Here is a 16,599-nt window from a genome sequence, read left to right on the forward strand (position 1 = left end):
CCCAAGTATTCAAAACTTCATGATTCAGCCTCTCCTCCGTCCTCTTCCCCCGCACCAAGAAAAAACACCAAACAAAAAAAACCACACAACACAACCCCATCCACCCTGAGGATTATTTGTTGTTGTTTTTAAAAGATGCATTTTGGGTTCTTATTTGCCGTCTGTTGAGCTGTTAGCATGCAGTCACCTCAGTCTGGTGTCATCATCCTTCACTCTTAGTTCCATACCAAATCTTGCACTATCCAATAATCTTAACTAGGTGCTGAGGGTCTATGGGAATGTGTGAATATTCGCTTCCAAGATTTTTTTTTAAAACAAACTTATTCCAGTTTCTGCCGGACAGCTTTCATGGTTAAGGTACCACCACACTGACTCTACATGTTAAGGGTTCTGCTCCCAGTCCTGCCACAGGCTTCTCTTGTGACTTACGCACTCTAGCCAAGCTTCTCCAGGCCTCAGTTTCCTCCCTCTTCCCATCTATAAAATGACAGGTTTCAGAGTAACAGCCGTGTTAGTCTGTATTTACAAAAAGAAAAGGAGGACTTGTGGCACCTTAGAGACTAACCAATTTATTTGAGCATAAGCTTTCGTGAGCTAATACTGTAAGTCAGATATCCAGTTTCACATTCAATGTATTTGCAAGCATTTATCATTAAGCATCATCTGATTAATAAAATTTAATGTAAAGCTGCGTGGGTCAGATTTTTATGAAAAGGAAACCTTAAAATGTGGCTCTAGTTTAAATAGGCAGATGGCATGATACGGAGAGCTTAAAACAAAAAGTTCTTGGAGATACATGACTCATTTAATTGAAACCATTAGTTTTACTGGCAAACAACTACATATTTCTGTTCTGTTAATCTGAACAAAGTGCTGTAATTACAACAATACACAGCGTCCTCTCGTGTCCCATATTGACAAATTGTGGAAAGAAAACACTTTCCGGGTAACAAGACATTCAGTGCTTCTATCCAGAATACTTTTATTATATGGTTATCATATACATCAGAATTATATTGGGAACATATACAAATATGCAAAGAGTAGTTCAGAACCTCCATTATTCACATACGCACCGTACCTCATGCACTCATTCTACTCAGTTCTCAGGCGAATGGTACACAAAAATTATTGCTTTGTAGAACATACCCCTCAGATTAAATCTAATCTTCAGTGGCAAGAATTGAGAATTTAAAATAAAATTAAAAAATAAAATCTTAAATACCCTGTATAACATACCTGTGCATAAACCTAAAGATGTATTTAGCTTACCCCATTACCTTTGAAATACTTACCAAAATTAAAATTTGAAACCCATTTATAAAAAAAAGTATTAAAAAGTTCACCATTATTTACAAATCCCATTAAATTACACATAAATAAATATGTACATTCAACACACTGTTTCCCTTAATACACATAAAGTCTCCCTGGAAATATATTTATATATATTTTTCCCTAAATAGGCAAACAATGTTTTCTTTAAAAAAAAAAAAAAAAAACAGTTACAGTGTATGCCTATTCTTTCAAGTTTTTTTTCTTTTTCAATTTAAAAACGAGACCAGATATAAATATGTGGATAAAGCTGCAACATCCTTAGACAAAGAAAAAGATTTTCTAAAAGCATTTATTTTCAGTTTGCACTAGCAATTCTTTAGGGGGCGGAGGGGGGGGCGTGTTGTTTTTGTTTGTCTTTTTTTAAAAAGACAATATCCATTGTGGACAACTGCAATTTTTAAAAGCCTGAATATTTCCATTAAAAAAATACTAAAATAAGCATGTCAAATGCATCAAATAGTTCTTTCATCTACACTGATTTCAGTTTTTTTCCTACGGTAGTCTGAAAATAAAGCAAAACAAAATGATCTCGGTGTTTGTCATGTGTTTATAAAATACACCATGTACATAAATCTAAATACCATTGTTTAATACTGCATTATAGTTATTGTTATTGTTGGCTTTAAAGACTAAAAACCTGACGTTTTTCCAGATAATGAAGAGTATCCCATCCAAAATCCATATCTCAAAAAATATACACGGTCGCTGGTCACCACTAGATACTTAGATGTTTGAAAACTCTACGTCTCTCTTAGTATATTTCCACCAAAGACTTTATAGCACCACTTTAACAGCAAAGGATTTTAATACACTCACACCAGTACTTATCTTCTGGTAACGGATTCCACAGTTAAGGGAGGAACTGCAGCTTTAGAAAGACTTGTCTTACAGATCCAGAGGGAGTGAAGATCCTGAATAAGATGTTTTGTTGTTTTAAAAAGGGATGGGGGGGGGGTGGCTGAGGGAAGGAGAAGGAGAAGTAACCAAATTTCTACATGCCCCGTAGGCAAGAAGATCCCAGTCTGTGTTTTGGAGGAACAGTTTGAAAGTCTGGTTTCCCTCATCTTACTTCCTGTGCTTATCCATTTTATCAATGTTTTTGTTGGTTTCTGCAGGACTTTGGTCGCCAGTGTTCATATATGTTTTGTCTGCTATTTTTAATGCTTCATTTAGGTAGTTCTGGACGGAGGTCATGGCAGCACAGATGGCAGCACTCCCAAAGCCATGTGTGATCAGGCTAAAATGAGTCAAACAGCCCTGGATGCCAGGGTCCAAGATTGGACTAGGTCTAGTGTTTCCAAGAGGAGTTCTATCCTGAGTGAGGAGGTCTGTGAATTCCTTACATATCTGCCTGAAAGACACAAAAGGGTTCAGACTTTATGCTGGAAAGTGCAAGGCACTCTGTGAGAGGATTTAGCACTAAGAAAAGCAGCAGCAAGATACAGAATCCTTTCAATTGAAATAACCAGCGATTCAGACTGTGTAGCAATCACAAAGGGATTTCAGAACTCAGTTACACTCTATTACACCTACATCACTACAAGGATATTCTCCAGTCTAATTATAGAATAAAGCCTGTTTTTTAGGGTCAGTTTTGGACAAGCTTTATATACATACACGTGTACACACACTTTCCAAAGGATAATCTTTTCTGCTTTGGTGTCTAGCTGGTTCTGCTTCAATTGCTCTATTTATTTTTTTTTTAAATCAATTTAGGGATAGTGTCCGTGAGAACTTCCACAGATGCACTTAAGTGATTTACAATGGATAAAGCAGCTGAACTGGGGCATTTAATTTACCCTCTTCATCAGAAATGTAGGCCCTCAATCCTGCAAACACTTATGCACGTAACAATACAACTTAACAATACACACGAATGGTCAATGGGCCGACTCAAGCACATAAAGTTACTCGCATGCATAAATGCTTGCGGGATCAGGGGCCTAAGTTTCAGATGTATTTTTAAGTTGCTTTGCTCATTTCATGTACACTGAGTGAACTTCACTGATTCAGCAGGATATACAACGTGATGCCCTTTAAAAACAAACAAACAAACAAAAAAAACCCCTGTAATTGCAGAGTACAAAAAGAGTAGTCCTTACATTATCGGATATGGAGTGCTGTATTTAAGAGGTATTACGGGACTAATCCAAAGCCCACTGAAGTCAATGTGGTTCTCTCTTGACACCAGTGGGTTTTCATTAGATCCTAGATCCCTGCTATACAATATTAAAATTAGCCAGATGTAAAAATTCTATAGAAAAGATCTTCTGTTTTAGTCTGTAGAGGTTTAGTGTCATTTCTATAGACCATGTAGGTTTCAACTCCAATAAATTCTAAAGGACTATACCATAAGGGTTTATGCTGACTTTGGTATTACCGACTCACATGGACCTTTGGGGGGCGGGGGGGTTGAAGGGGTTGTTTTTTATTAAAAGCAAAAATCAGATAGTATTTTACAGAATCGCACATTCTTCCAGTAACCCAAAAAGCATTTTCTTCCCCCTTTAGACCTCCATACTTACTTTGCAGCAAGAAGCATATTTTTCCTGTTAGCCATCTCATTACGACCCAAGTGTGGTCTGGTTAAATATTCAGCCACTGCTTTGGAAGGAAACTCTGTCTCACATACATAACCAAAGTCACGAGCAAGATGTACAGCTTCACCTGGGGTGGGGACATGTGATAAGGTGAATGTTTTAGATCCTATAATTAGACCTTCACTGTTAGAAGGTAAGAGAAATATGGGCAAAAACTCTAATTCTCAGAATATACCCCCCACTTTTGAAACAGCCATTGTTAGTATGATCTTCCCCATACTGTTTGTTATTTCCTAATTAATAGATCATCTGAATTTGAGGAAGAGACACTGAGAAAAACCTGCATAACAGGTGCTACAAAAAATAATTGTTCTGGTTCCCTTTGTATCAGAGGACAATATATGGGTCTCTGTATCTAGCTATGTTGCATAGGTACAGATAGAATTTCACCTTAAAATGATTAAAGGGCATATATTCTTATCATGATCACACAGCTGGCAACTGATCTCCATTTGTCGGTAAAATTTTGAAGTTAAATAGATTTTGCACACTTGTGCAACTTATCAGATGATAGTTTTAATACAATAATACAGACGGGCTACTGTTTAGTAGTTAATTAAAGCTATCTATTCAAACAAAAACCCTGAATTTTACTGTGAACTATAGGTTAGCTGTAGCGTGAGTGTAATACACAGACACACCAATGTATTAGACAAGCTTTCTCTCTCTTTTGTTGGTCTTCCAATTCTACCTTCCTATAAGGATCTAATAAAGTAAAAGTTAGAACAATATTTTGAGATAATGTAGATTAAAAAAACCTGACAGTGATATTTTCAAAGTATTGTTCACACTTAAATTGCTGCTTCCATTTCCATTAACTATAGCAATAACAAGAAGCTGCGTTTTTAAAAGGCCCAGCTAAATTAATACAGGGACCACATAACATGTTGCAAATTAAATGAGCTCCAGTTTCCTATCAGGAAGTCAAAAGCTGTAAATCTCACTTTATATACATGTTTATTAGGAAAGCTTCTGAGGATGTGATTGAGGTAGGGCCAGTTACTGGAGTCTGCTGCTCCACTGCTTTTAAGCCTCCCCATAGGAAGTCAAACTCACTAACATATAAGACCTCAAAATTGGAAAAGCTTCCGCCTCCTCCCCCCGAAATATCCCTTCTCTACATACGCCAGAGACTAAACAAGCTAGATCCCACTGGGGACTTTGGAACTGCTTGGTATAAAGGAGTTGCTCTCACACCTGTCAATTTCACTACAGTATGGAAATAACTATGTAGAATTCCTTAGTTTACACAGAATGGCTTCCGTGAATGAAAACTGAAGTTAATGCAATGGTTCAGCTCCCTAGTCGCAGTTCAGATATGATCAAGTTGAAAAATAACAGAATAATAGAATATAGTCAGATATCCCTATTTGATCTGAAGGATGGCATGAACAACTAGAGTTGAGGAGGAGATAAACCAAAACATAATTGCATTTATAGTAGCATTGGGAGGGCTAACAGGCAGCAGAGTTTGTTAATGGCCTGTAACTTGTTTTTTAAAATAGCTCTGTCTGTCTATCCTTTTTTCTAGGCTTGATCAGCATCCTGTCAGTGTTTGGATTACAGTTTATAAGCCTTATACAGAAAAGTCGTTTTATTAATTTTTAAAAACCATCAAAAACACCCCCTCCACACACACACACACACACACAGGACTGACCTTCCACCAAAGATGTCAATAATGTCACATTTGCAGCTTTCCTTCTACCAGCTGGAAGATTCAAGCCAATTTTATCCAGTTTCTCCCTTAATGATCTGCCACCATTTTTAGATTTGGCTCTGTAAGTAGACAGAGAGAGAGAGATGTGACCTAATTTAGCTTCAAGGGGACATACTTATTATTTTAAAAGATGGGAAATCGAGTTACTGACATTTAATGAGGTTCTTTTGGAGGGAGGGGAATAAAAAGCTGATTCTCTGTTTTTCAATGACCTACTTTTTTAAGGCTCTGCCACAAACCCCTCAGTGTAAACACACATCAGAAACCAAATCAAATATGTTTTGCCTTTAAGTTTATACCATAATAAAAACATAGCTATAATAATGGGACGTAATATGAATTAAACGGTTTGCAAAAATAAGAAGCGGGGGAAATGTCTTATAAGACCACAAGATAGTAACCAAGACACTTCCACAGGGAGATGATTTGTCACTGAAAAAAGAAAATTCTCCTTGTGCAGTTCCAGCGATGGAATCAGATTTTAACAGGGAATGAGAATTTGTTGTGAGAACTGTTATAGCACTTCACTTTGGGAAGCGCCAGAGGTGCAAAAGAGTTTTATTTCCAAAGCCTATTAGAATTCAGTGTTATTTTTTTTAAGTTTTATAAAATGCTTTAGACACCAGTTATTCAGTTCAGTTTTATACAATGCTTGCAAAAAGGAACAACAAAAGACAGGATTACCAAAGTCATGGGGATAGGAGGGAGAAGGGTAGCCTACCTACCTTCTGAGTACTCCTCCTAGCAAGGAGGCATTTAGACATTCTGGAGGCGAGAGCCTTCTCTGAACCTCTGCTACTGTTACTTTATATTTAGATGTGGAACTCAGCAGAGAAAGTCTCCCCGGAACAGAACAAAACACTTCATTGGGGTTTATCACCACTCCAATTAATCCATCCTTCTGGCAGGGGAGACTCAGCGAGCTGTTTTTTGTTAATGAAATGGGACCTGTGGGAGCCAGGTGGAAAAGCAGGTATTTGATTAAAAAAAAAAAAAGGAGAGAGAGAGAGAGGAAATTACAAGTCTAACACAAAACTAATGTTTAGCTCCATTTAAACATCCACCACTGGATCTTGTCCTGAGTAACTGATCCAACAATGCCACAGTTAGCCTCAGTACCACTAATAATGGACTGTGGCTAGTTTTGTTGTCACAGTAAATTTCAAGAGTTGCTACATTCAATTAAGAATATAACTTATTTTCCTTAAATGTGCAGTCAAAACTCAGCATGCACCAGGGACATAATATCCTGGAAGTTAGCAAGTTCAGGCTTATAAAAATGAGCATCAGGGCTGTAAAGCATGTACAATGGTAGAGCAGAAACTAGTATCCTTCGGCTATCGACAAAAATCTCATTCAAACTAAAGGCACAGAGAGGTCTCCCGTCCTCCTTAGACCAGGGCCAAATAGGTATGATGGGAGTTAGGGGGTGCCAAGCAGCACTGAATTTCATCTTCTGCCTCCAGATATGGAGTCTCTGTTCAGAGAAGTTACCTCTCTCCCTTGACTTAAATTCCAGTATATTCCTGCCACATATTTCAATATCTACAGCTGAAAACAGTTAACACCATCAGTTTTGCTTTCGGTTATCGTTACCATGAGATGGGGCAACAGACTTTGCAAAGGGACATTAAACCTCAGTGCGAGCATATTTGTAAACCGATCATATTAATCTACCAACGAAATGTAGCCAGACGGAATCATTGCTATGGGCAACTAATGCAAGAAAGGGTTAAACAGCAAGGGCTGGTCTTGTTCACTAGCAAGGAAGATTCTGAAGTGGTGTCTCTGAGAGCAGAATAGTTCTCCCATGAGCTAATTCGGCAGTCGGCAGCGTTTCTGACAAACGCTTCTGCTTTCCCTCAAATAAATATATATCTGAAGTCCCACTTCAGTCTCTAGAAAAAACTTGCCTGATTTACAAAGCGCAAGTTCGTCTGCAAACAGGAAAACAAGACTGTAAACTAAGCTGAGAGTCGATCCGCGCTTTACGCTTGTTTAAACAGCTACAAACCATTCCAGTCCAGATAAAGTCTAACCGCTTTATAGGACCATGGAGTGCAAATGGCTCTGTGCTAGTTTAACTAATTCCTCGCTAGATTTTAAACCAAGCCCCTTCCTTTCTGTCCTACTACCGAAACAGCAAACGGACCCCGCCTCACATTCTTAGCAAAACCGGCCCCCGTGTCATTGTATACACAAGGAATTTGCGTCGAAAATTAAATGTCAGATCTGCATTTGAATCCCGTTCCTGGATAAGTGCATTTGTTCTTTAGCTAAGACGGAAAGCAATAAAAACAACGGCATCGTTTTGCTCTTACGGCTACTAGTAGCACAAAGGTCCAGAATAAGAGTTTCAGGTGTCAGCGACAGTCTGCTGGTGCCATTGATACTTAGGGTAACTCGCTTCCCATCGCAATGGAAGGTTTGCAAAGAGAGGCTTTCCTGTACTCAACATGCCAAAGGAAGCAGCGCAGTTTCCAAACTATCCCCACCATTAAATATCACCGTAGATAAAAACAGCGCGTTCCTCTATAGCTAAAGCCATCATGCAATAAAAGTCGGGCTTCCTGCCTTTAGACAGATCCTCTTAAAGCAATGGAACAAAGTATCAACTTGCCATACGTATCATCTACGAATCAAACTTCGTCTATGGACAAGGAAAAGTAAATCAGAATGCCATCTACTGACCTTTTCTAATGACTGTCTGGTCATGCATTAATAAGTGTTGATCTTCCACATTCTGGAGAGAGAAGGGGGGGGGGGGGGAATACAGTTCCTTTAGATAAAGTGACTCTGGAGTCCATACGGATCCCTCCACCCCCTGCACCCACTGATTCCAGCTTTTGACTGATGGGGGGGGGGGGAATTAGTTTTCTCTGCGTTAAGAAAGATATCGAAGCTAAACCGCAAAGCGGGACCATTCCCCTTAGCAGCAGCGACAAAGCCCCTCAGACACACCAGGGCACCTGGGCTCCAGGGCTGATGCTTTCCGGCCTCTCTACTCGCATCCAGCCCACTCCACCCCCAAATGGGGCTAAGATCCCCCCGTGTCCTTCACACCCACTCTAGAATGTATCCGCCGGGTTGGAGACCCTGGTTAATTGCTTTCTCTCAAGCCCTGCCGGCATCAGGCTCAGTGCTGACTGGGCTCGGCCACCGCAGGCCGGGGCGAGTAGCCAGGACCCCAGACGGAGCAGGCCCTGCCAGGGGACTTACCGGCACCTCCTCCATCTGGTGAGCCATCTCGTGCAGCCCCAGGTTCTCGGCCAGCGTGGAAGCGTCCAGCCCGTGCCCGTGGGGCAGGAGTAGCTCGGAGCGCCTGTAGGTTTCCCGCCGGCCCCCGGCCGAGCCGCTCTCCAGCGCCGAGAGATGAGGGACAAGGCCAGGCCTGGCATGATGGACCAGGCCGGAGGGATCCTGGCTTTGCCGGCTGGGCCAGGCGGCCTGCTGCTGGCTGGGCGGCGGGGGAGGAGGCTGGTGGAGCGGGTTAATGGAGAAGGGGTCCCCGAGGTGGGAGTAGGGATCGCTGGCCTGGGAGTAAGGCAGAGGCTGGTAGGGGGGTGGGAAGTAGGGGGGCTGGAAGTCGGACGTCCCGGAATGGGAGAGCTGGGGGCCCGGGCTGTACAAGTGCTGGCTGACGGCGGAGAGGTGGGGGAGCCGGGGGTTCCCATTGCTGCTCCCGTCGTGCCGGTCCTGGAGAGCAAAGGGACAGAACAGAAGCCCATTAGTGCGGGGAGGTTAGCCTCAGCCCCTGCCCATTGACAGCCAGGGGGTCCCCGCTCCCCATCGCTTGCCTTCCAGCGCCTGACTTGGGAACAGGCAGGAAATTCTGGCCCCGCGGGGAGTCAACGGCGGAACTCTCCGCGGCTGGAACCAGGCCAGGAAACCCCCCCCACACACACACAGCTGCCTGCCCCACTCCGCACGGCCAGGTCACACACCCTGCGCGCCTTTGTAGAGGGAATCTCGGGGCTGGAGTCACCCTCTTGGGGGAGCGGGAGCAAAGAAAGAGAAGAAGCTCAACGTTTAGCAGTTCGTCTAGGAATCTAGTTAACTCATCCCACAGCCTGGGTGGGGATAGTATGTGGAGCCGGGAATTAGAAGATTAGAAGATTCGCTTCCTAAAATAAATTCAGACTCAAGTCTGGGGAAGGAATCTGTAAAAAAGTGACTGTTACAAAGTGAGGAATTCTGGCTGCTGTAGCAGAGAAGTTTTTAAATTAAAGTTGAGAAACTAATTCAGAAAGTGAGGGAGGGGCTAAGCTCCCTTCCTTGCCTCCTGTCCAGCCTGATTTGAGGCCCCTGGCTTCAAAGTGTGTGTGTGGGGTGGGGGGGAGGGAGTGTTCAAATACCCTGTAAGTGGTCAGTTGTGGGCGAGTTTAAACACAAACCCTTGGGCAAACGGGGCTGCGCTGAAGAACCCCATCAGCAATCGGGGGAGAGCGGCTAAACTGACTGCGAGCCCAGTTCGAACCTCTCTCTTAGCTGATTTTCCTTCTCTCCAAAGACCTCGCGGCTCACGTCTGCTCTGCTTTGGGGGCGCACCGAGCACCTGGGGGGTACGAGGGGGGGGGAGTTTCAGCTCAGAGTCCGAATAGCTGTCTGGCCATTTAGAGGGCTAGTCCTACTACTCCAGCCGCCTCAGCTGAAATTCTCGGATTTAAAAACTCAGCAATCAAAGCTTAAAATGTCTCAGTTGAATTGATCCCGGGATTTAGCAGCTTCTGGCTTCACGGTCATTAAAATAACAGGGCTGGTTAATAAGAGGAGAATGGGTGTCTCAATGGGGTCCCAATGGAGCGTGAAGTGGGGACTGCAGCTAATCTGTAGGAGCCAAACATACAGACCATGACCAATGGAGCAAAGGAGGAGACGCTGCCGCTTTCAGAGATCAAAAAGCGGGAGGTGGGTGGGGGAAGTTTCACAAGGAAAGAGGGCTGGGTAGGGAAACGTGGGAATAAGCCAAAGCGGGCAGGCACCTGAGCGCTGATCTGCTAATTACCGCGGATCCCTCGCAAGGCTGCTCGACCCTCGTGAGAGAAACGGGCAGGTCTCGAATCAGGATTGAAAAGGAAGCCCCCCCCCACCCCCCCATGCACCCCTTCCTCCAGCCCGGTGAGATGCTCGCCGCCCCCGATCTGGGATGAGCCCCAGGGAAGAGGAGGGAGACAATCATCTCCCCCCTACCGGGCCGCGGGCAAGTGGGAGTCGCTTGTACCGCTGGGTAAAGGGCCAGCGACGGGCGCTGGCTCCTTTGCGCTCCCGGCTGAGGCTGGCAGCTAAATAGTTTCCGTGCCAAGGGCGCCCACTGGCTGCCACGCAGCCCGGACCTCTCCTCCCTAGATCTCTCCCGGGCGGCAGCTCCCACCTGGCTACCCATCGCGGTTCAGTCCTAACCCTGGGTCCCCCTGAACCAGTCCAACAGGCTGGGGCACCCGCCGCCCCCTGCTCCTGTGTGCGCTCTGCTTTTACACCAAACTTTCCCCGTCTGGGGGCGCATTGCAGCTCCGAGACGCACACACAAACATGGCCGAACTTTGCTTAACGTGGGACTAGTGCACGGATTTATCTGGGAAGCAGGCACAATCTGGAGCGGATTAAACACATCCGTTTGGTTGAGGGAAGAAGAAAACTCAGAACTCCTTCCCCCCTCCCACCCCCAAAGTTATTTGCTCTGCTCCCAAGCGGCGCTCCCGGACTGGCAGGATCTAAAGGAGTTTCTCCTGGGGATGGGGTGGGGAGAGAAATTGGTTTTGGTTTGTACTAGTAGGGTTTTGCTGTCCCTCTCTTTCAATAGCTCAGAGCCAGAGACACGCCAATGAGGAAGCCTGACAAGTTTGGCAGCCAGCTAGACGGGGTGGCAATGTTGCAAGGAAAGAAACGCGGGGCGGGGGGACAAGGTAAGAGATCAGATTTAAAGCCTAAAGGTGCACATCGCTTCCATTAACCCCACTCCCTATTCATCTGGGCAATTCCCAGCAGGAGAATCAGCGTTTAGGGAGATTATATAATCTGCGGCGCACCATCTAACAGGAAACAAAAAATCTTAAAATCCTCCGATTTGATAGGGAGTTTGTGACAGAAGCGGACTAAGAGCCCAATCCTGATGTCCGTTGGAAGCCAGGGGATCTCTTGCCCAAGCAAAGACTGCTAGATTGGCCCCTATTTATGTACAGATGCTGACACCCACACAAAGCCCCTTCTCCCTCCTCCCTCACCTACTGCTATTAGCTCTCACCTCGCAGTCCTCTTCATATTTGACATTATCTGCTAGTTTCCACAACATGGCGTCCAGTGTCCAAAAATATATGTATATAGTAGATCAGAAAAGATCCCCAGCCCCAAAAGCAGTAAATATCCAAGTCGGTGCTGGGGAAGAGCAGCTCCCCCGGGTGGATTCTGTTAGTTGCCAGGCATGAAGATTGGTTCGGGACTAATCTTCCCTCGAAGAGTCACTGAGGTTTTTTTCCCTGCCCAGACGCCCTTAATGGCAATAGTATTATCATAACTCCTCCCCAGGGATGGATTGGGAGACTGGGCATTCATTATGGGCGGCTCAGAGCCAGCCATTCAGGAGGCAGCCCGCAGCTCAGAGCCACTCCTTCTCTGCGCTCTGGGCTAGACTGGATCCTCTCCAGGGCGCAAACGAATGGCTGGGGGAAGCTCCAGGCTGCCCAGGGCGCACACACGCGCGCCTGGCTGGGGCAGCTGCCCAGGGCGCGTTGCAGCTAGATTTCAGGCGCGGATGTAACGCTGTTTTTTTATCCATGAGGCTCCCCGCTTCCCCTGAGTAGGAACACGCCGAGGTGTCTCTGGGGAAGTCCTGGACACAGCCCCAAAGCCATGAGATGCGCTCAATGGAACTGGGAAGCCTAGAGTCGTGGGGCTCGAGAACAGAGCCGACCAACCTGTCTGTTGTAAAGCGTCTGCAACTGAGCGGGAGCTGGAGTGGTGGGAAGGGGTTTTAAATGCCTAGACTGATGAGCGCCATAATAAAGAGGAGAAATGGCTCCAAACATTCCAGTTCCATCTTCCCTCTTAAAACTGCTTTATTGCCCCATACAGGGACCCTCTCCCGCCGGCCACGCAAAGCTCGCGTTGGCCCGGGCTGGAGTAGAGGTAAAATTTAATAAATTGTATTAAAAGCACCACCTTTGCCATGCTCAATACGAACTCCTCATTCTCCCACACCCCAGAATATGCCTGTCTGTTAGGCACTATCTTCTGCGTAAGGGCAAAGGATGGACTGGTAGCCCGAACAGAACAGAGCTGGATGTTGTACCAGTGTACGTCAAGACAACAAAGGTTTGGTGTAAAAAACAAAAACATTTTGACAAGCCAGATCTTGTGGTGACTTGATTTCAAGCCCAAACATTTACCAAAAAGTCCTAATTTTAGATGAATCATTTTGCAAAGCAAACAAAAAGCTTTATTGCAAAAGCAAGAGTAGTAACTCCAGTATTAAATCAATTTGCATAATTGTCAAGAGCTTGAATTACTGATTACAACTTGCCAATGTTTAGGGTATAATTTAGTTAATTACCCTACACGATTATTGCAGTTGGCTAAATAACTTTTAGGGAAAGCAGGACACATTCAGCGTTTCAAATCTAACTGGCGTGTGAATTATGCCCCTGGTTCGAAATGTTAATGACTTTCCCCATGAAAATCCAATCTGTCCCGTCCTTTTGAATTATGCAAAATCTAGTTTGGGACCAGGTGACAAGGGGGACACACTTCGTTGATTTTTAGACAATCCCAGTTTTAATCTAAAAGTTTAAACACAGCCTTGCTAACTGGCTGCCTATCTGCAACCCGATCTGATCTATGCAGTTATGTTTGCCTGGCAAACTGAGCATTTGTTTTAAAGCAACTCTTTCTGCTGGTGCTTAAGGTGCATTTGGATCGCTGCTCATTTGCATGAGAGAAGCAAATGTTTTTGTTTCTCGTGGCAGAGCCAGACATTCCCATCGAACAATGCTCGCTACGACCTCTCTGCTACCTCTGGCGCATGAGAGCGATTCGTTTGGTAGGTGTCGTTAAGGGCCTGGAGTAGGATCTCAGCTTTAAGATTCAGGTGCGTTAATAGCTGCTTTTTTTTTCCTTCTTCTTTTTTTTTTTTTTTTTACACTGACCAAGTGAAGAATCCGAAGATAAAGGTGAAGAGGCTGATTATGCTCGAGCTAACTGTTGAAGGCATTATCTGTCTGTCTATCTGGCACGCAGGTGCTGATTCACGTCAGCTTGAATTCAGCAGCAGCAGGGAACCTGCATTACCATTCTTGGGGGGGCCCTTTATTTATTTATTTTAAACGACGCTGTTTTTTTCCAGGGCAGTTTCTTTGAAATGCAGCATGCGACGATTATAACGAGTGTGCTTGCGCAGCACTTGGCGTCATTAAGACTAGGCATCTAAATAATAAAAGCCAAGGGGAGCTTAAAGCTCATTTGTATTATAGGGACAAGATGGATCCTAAAAAGAGAAAAAAATTCAAAGCATTTAGGTTTGGAGTCAATTCATCCGATCCCTTCAGGGCGATGCAATCGTCTATGTATTGGAGAGGCTGGTAATTTTGATGGTAAATGATTCCTTTATGCTAAAAAAATTAAATATTTGTTCACTGCGCGCAGCTCTGAATGGGAAGGTGGGATGTCCTAGCTCTTTAATACTCGAGATTTTCTGAAGTTCAGGGGAGGTCCTGGCCAGACAGTTTAGTTTTATCTTAGCAGCCAAGACGCAAAAAATTATATCACGTTTCAGATCCTTTTTAAAAAGGGGATTCGAAGAAAATATCGGTTAATCAAGTGAACAAGAAAAAATGTCTTTCAAAAAGTAACAAGTAAATCTAATCAGAGAGTGATATCCCGGGAGGGAAGGCTTTAACGCAACCTTGCAAATGCCCCCAAAACTGCCTCGATCTCTCAACCAGAACCAACACTTCAGGAGACTGGATCTTATCCCAGGCTCTTTGAATTTGATTCTCCGCTGAAAACAAATCTCGCTTCAAAAACCAACTGACACGCACTCTACCAACTTACATGGTTTTAAAACAGTCCACGCGATGCATTTCTTTTGTGTCACCTGCTTCTTTGTAGCCTTTGCATTTTTCTCAACACAATTTCACGGGGGTTTAAATGAGACCAGAGTTTGGTTTGCTGTTAATTTTCTTTAACTGGCCTTTTGTTACACCTTGACAACATCACCCTTTCTTCCGAATAAAAATCGGAAGCCTAAATTATTACTACTACTAGGGTACTTGTAAAGGGATCATTGAATGCTTTAAATAAAAAGTAAAGGACACGTAGACTGTTCTGATCTTTTTCGGTTCAGTTCAGGAGGGGAACAAATACATGTTTTAAAATTCAGATGTGGCACCTAGAAATATGACAGCCTACAATCGTTATAAAGGCGTGTAACTTTTTAAACACAGATAGCTTGATAATATTTCTTTTCAACTGCAATTGATTTGGGTGTCGATCTATCCAAAAAATACTGTACCCCTCCTACACAAGACGACTATTTTATAACCAAAAGTTGGGATCCATTCTCCACTAGTCTAGCTGAAGACATGCAGGTAGGAGATGACACATAGTCACCGCTGGAACGCAGGGAGCTGTTACGGGACAATTTCAAACATTTAGCTGGAAACTTACAAAAAGTTCCATTCATCATGTCAAGAGCAATCAGTTTTAGCGAGTGGATCGAACAGTTCCACGAAAGAACAAGAGGCCGAAGAAGAGAAAGGCCAACAAACAGTAGACCCCAAAGGTGCGCTCACGGCTCCTCGCTGCTAGGCGCTTTCATTCCCTTGTTTTTACCTAGCATACAGACAGACATACTGATGCCAATGCAGTGAGGGCTGCTCGGTGCAGGGTTTCTGGCACTTCTGATGCGCACACGGTAGCTTTCCCTGTGGTGTTTTTTTTTTTTTTTTTTAAACTGGGATGCAGTTTCCAATTAGCGACTGTAATGTTCACCTAGGTATGAAGGCTGGGTGAGAGACAAAGCCCTGTTGTTTATACTAATATTTAATGCCTTCATCTTTTCTATTCAGCGCCTTCCTCCCCCTCTATAACGTAGAGCGGGGATTCTAATTAACTTCGCCCCATACCAATCAAAGCCCGGTGTTAGCAATAATACAGATCACCCCGACAGGTCTGGACTTTTCGCTTGGGTAGTAGCTCCGAGGCAGGTCTCTCTAGACCCCCAGCTCAGGATCGGGCCACTGGGGACTTTCGGTGTCACTTCGAAACACAAACTGGATCAAGTCAGCGTGGCGCCGCTCATCCCTCCCCACGCCCCCAGGCGAGCCGGTCTCCGGCAGGGGGGAAAGGTAACTAGTTGCTTCTGGCATCCCCTGGCTTTTCACAGCCTCCCACTTCCAGCCAGGCAGGCTCGGGACTCGGGTCCCATGTGCTCGCCGGGAAAGGGCGCGTCCCCGCGGCTGGGAAGAGAGGGGGAAGCCCTGCCCGAGGCAGCCCGGCGGCGCAGCGTGGGCAGGCGGACCCCAGCCAGGGGTTTGCCCCGGGCGGAGCTGGGCGGGGAAGGTCCATCCGCACCCGGGGCCCGGCGTGGGGGACAAACGGAACGGTACCTACTTGCCAGTCGAGCCTCCCCAGCAGAGCCATTAGCCACCCGGCGGGGGCTGCGAAGGGGGGAGCGGGAGCCCAGCGGCTGCCTCGTTAAGCGAAGCCCGGGCCACAGCGGTACACCTGGCCTGGCCTCCCGGCGGCGGAGCTACTGCGCGTGCGCGCCCAGCCCCAGCGCTTCACCTAAGGAAACACATTCCAGCCCTTTTACCCCCGGTCCCTTCCTCGCTCCCCCAGCCAGTCCGAGCTCATTCCAGCGGCCGCCCCTCCGCGCCCTGCCTTCTGAGCGGCTGGAGGCGTCTTCCCAGGGGGGGCCCGCTGCTCGGTGGAGGCCTGGGGCGTCCCGAC

General features: G+C 45.3%; 1 protein-coding gene across 2 annotated transcripts; it reads right to left on the reverse strand.

Annotated features, from left to right (window-relative positions):
• Nucleotides 1–2,403: 2,403 nt before the first annotated feature.
• Nucleotides 2,404–16,290, reverse strand: TFAP2C (transcription factor AP-2 gamma). 2 transcript variants are annotated; one of them, XM_077832102.1, is made up of 7 exons: nucleotides 16,261–16,290; nucleotides 8,878–9,354; nucleotides 8,350–8,401; nucleotides 6,384–6,606; nucleotides 5,599–5,717; nucleotides 3,864–4,005; nucleotides 2,404–2,689 (listed from the first exon to the last, which is right to left on the reverse strand). In XM_077832102.1, exons 1-7 carry the CDS (start codon nucleotides 16,288–16,290, stop codon nucleotides 2,404–2,406), a joined length of 1,329 nt encoding a protein of 442 aa, XP_077688228.1. The 2 variants fall into 2 exon arrangements, with proteins under 2 accessions (XP_077688228.1, XP_077688227.1); XM_077832101.1 differs by lacking the exon at nucleotides 16,261–16,290 and adding an exon at nucleotides 11,900–11,947.
• Nucleotides 16,291–16,599: the final 309 nt, after the last annotated feature.

The sequence above is a fragment of the Eretmochelys imbricata genome, chromosome 13 (assembly GCF_965152235.1).
Source record: "Eretmochelys imbricata isolate rEreImb1 chromosome 13, rEreImb1.hap1, whole genome shotgun sequence".
NCBI lineage: Eukaryota > Metazoa > Chordata > Testudines > Cheloniidae > Eretmochelys > Eretmochelys imbricata.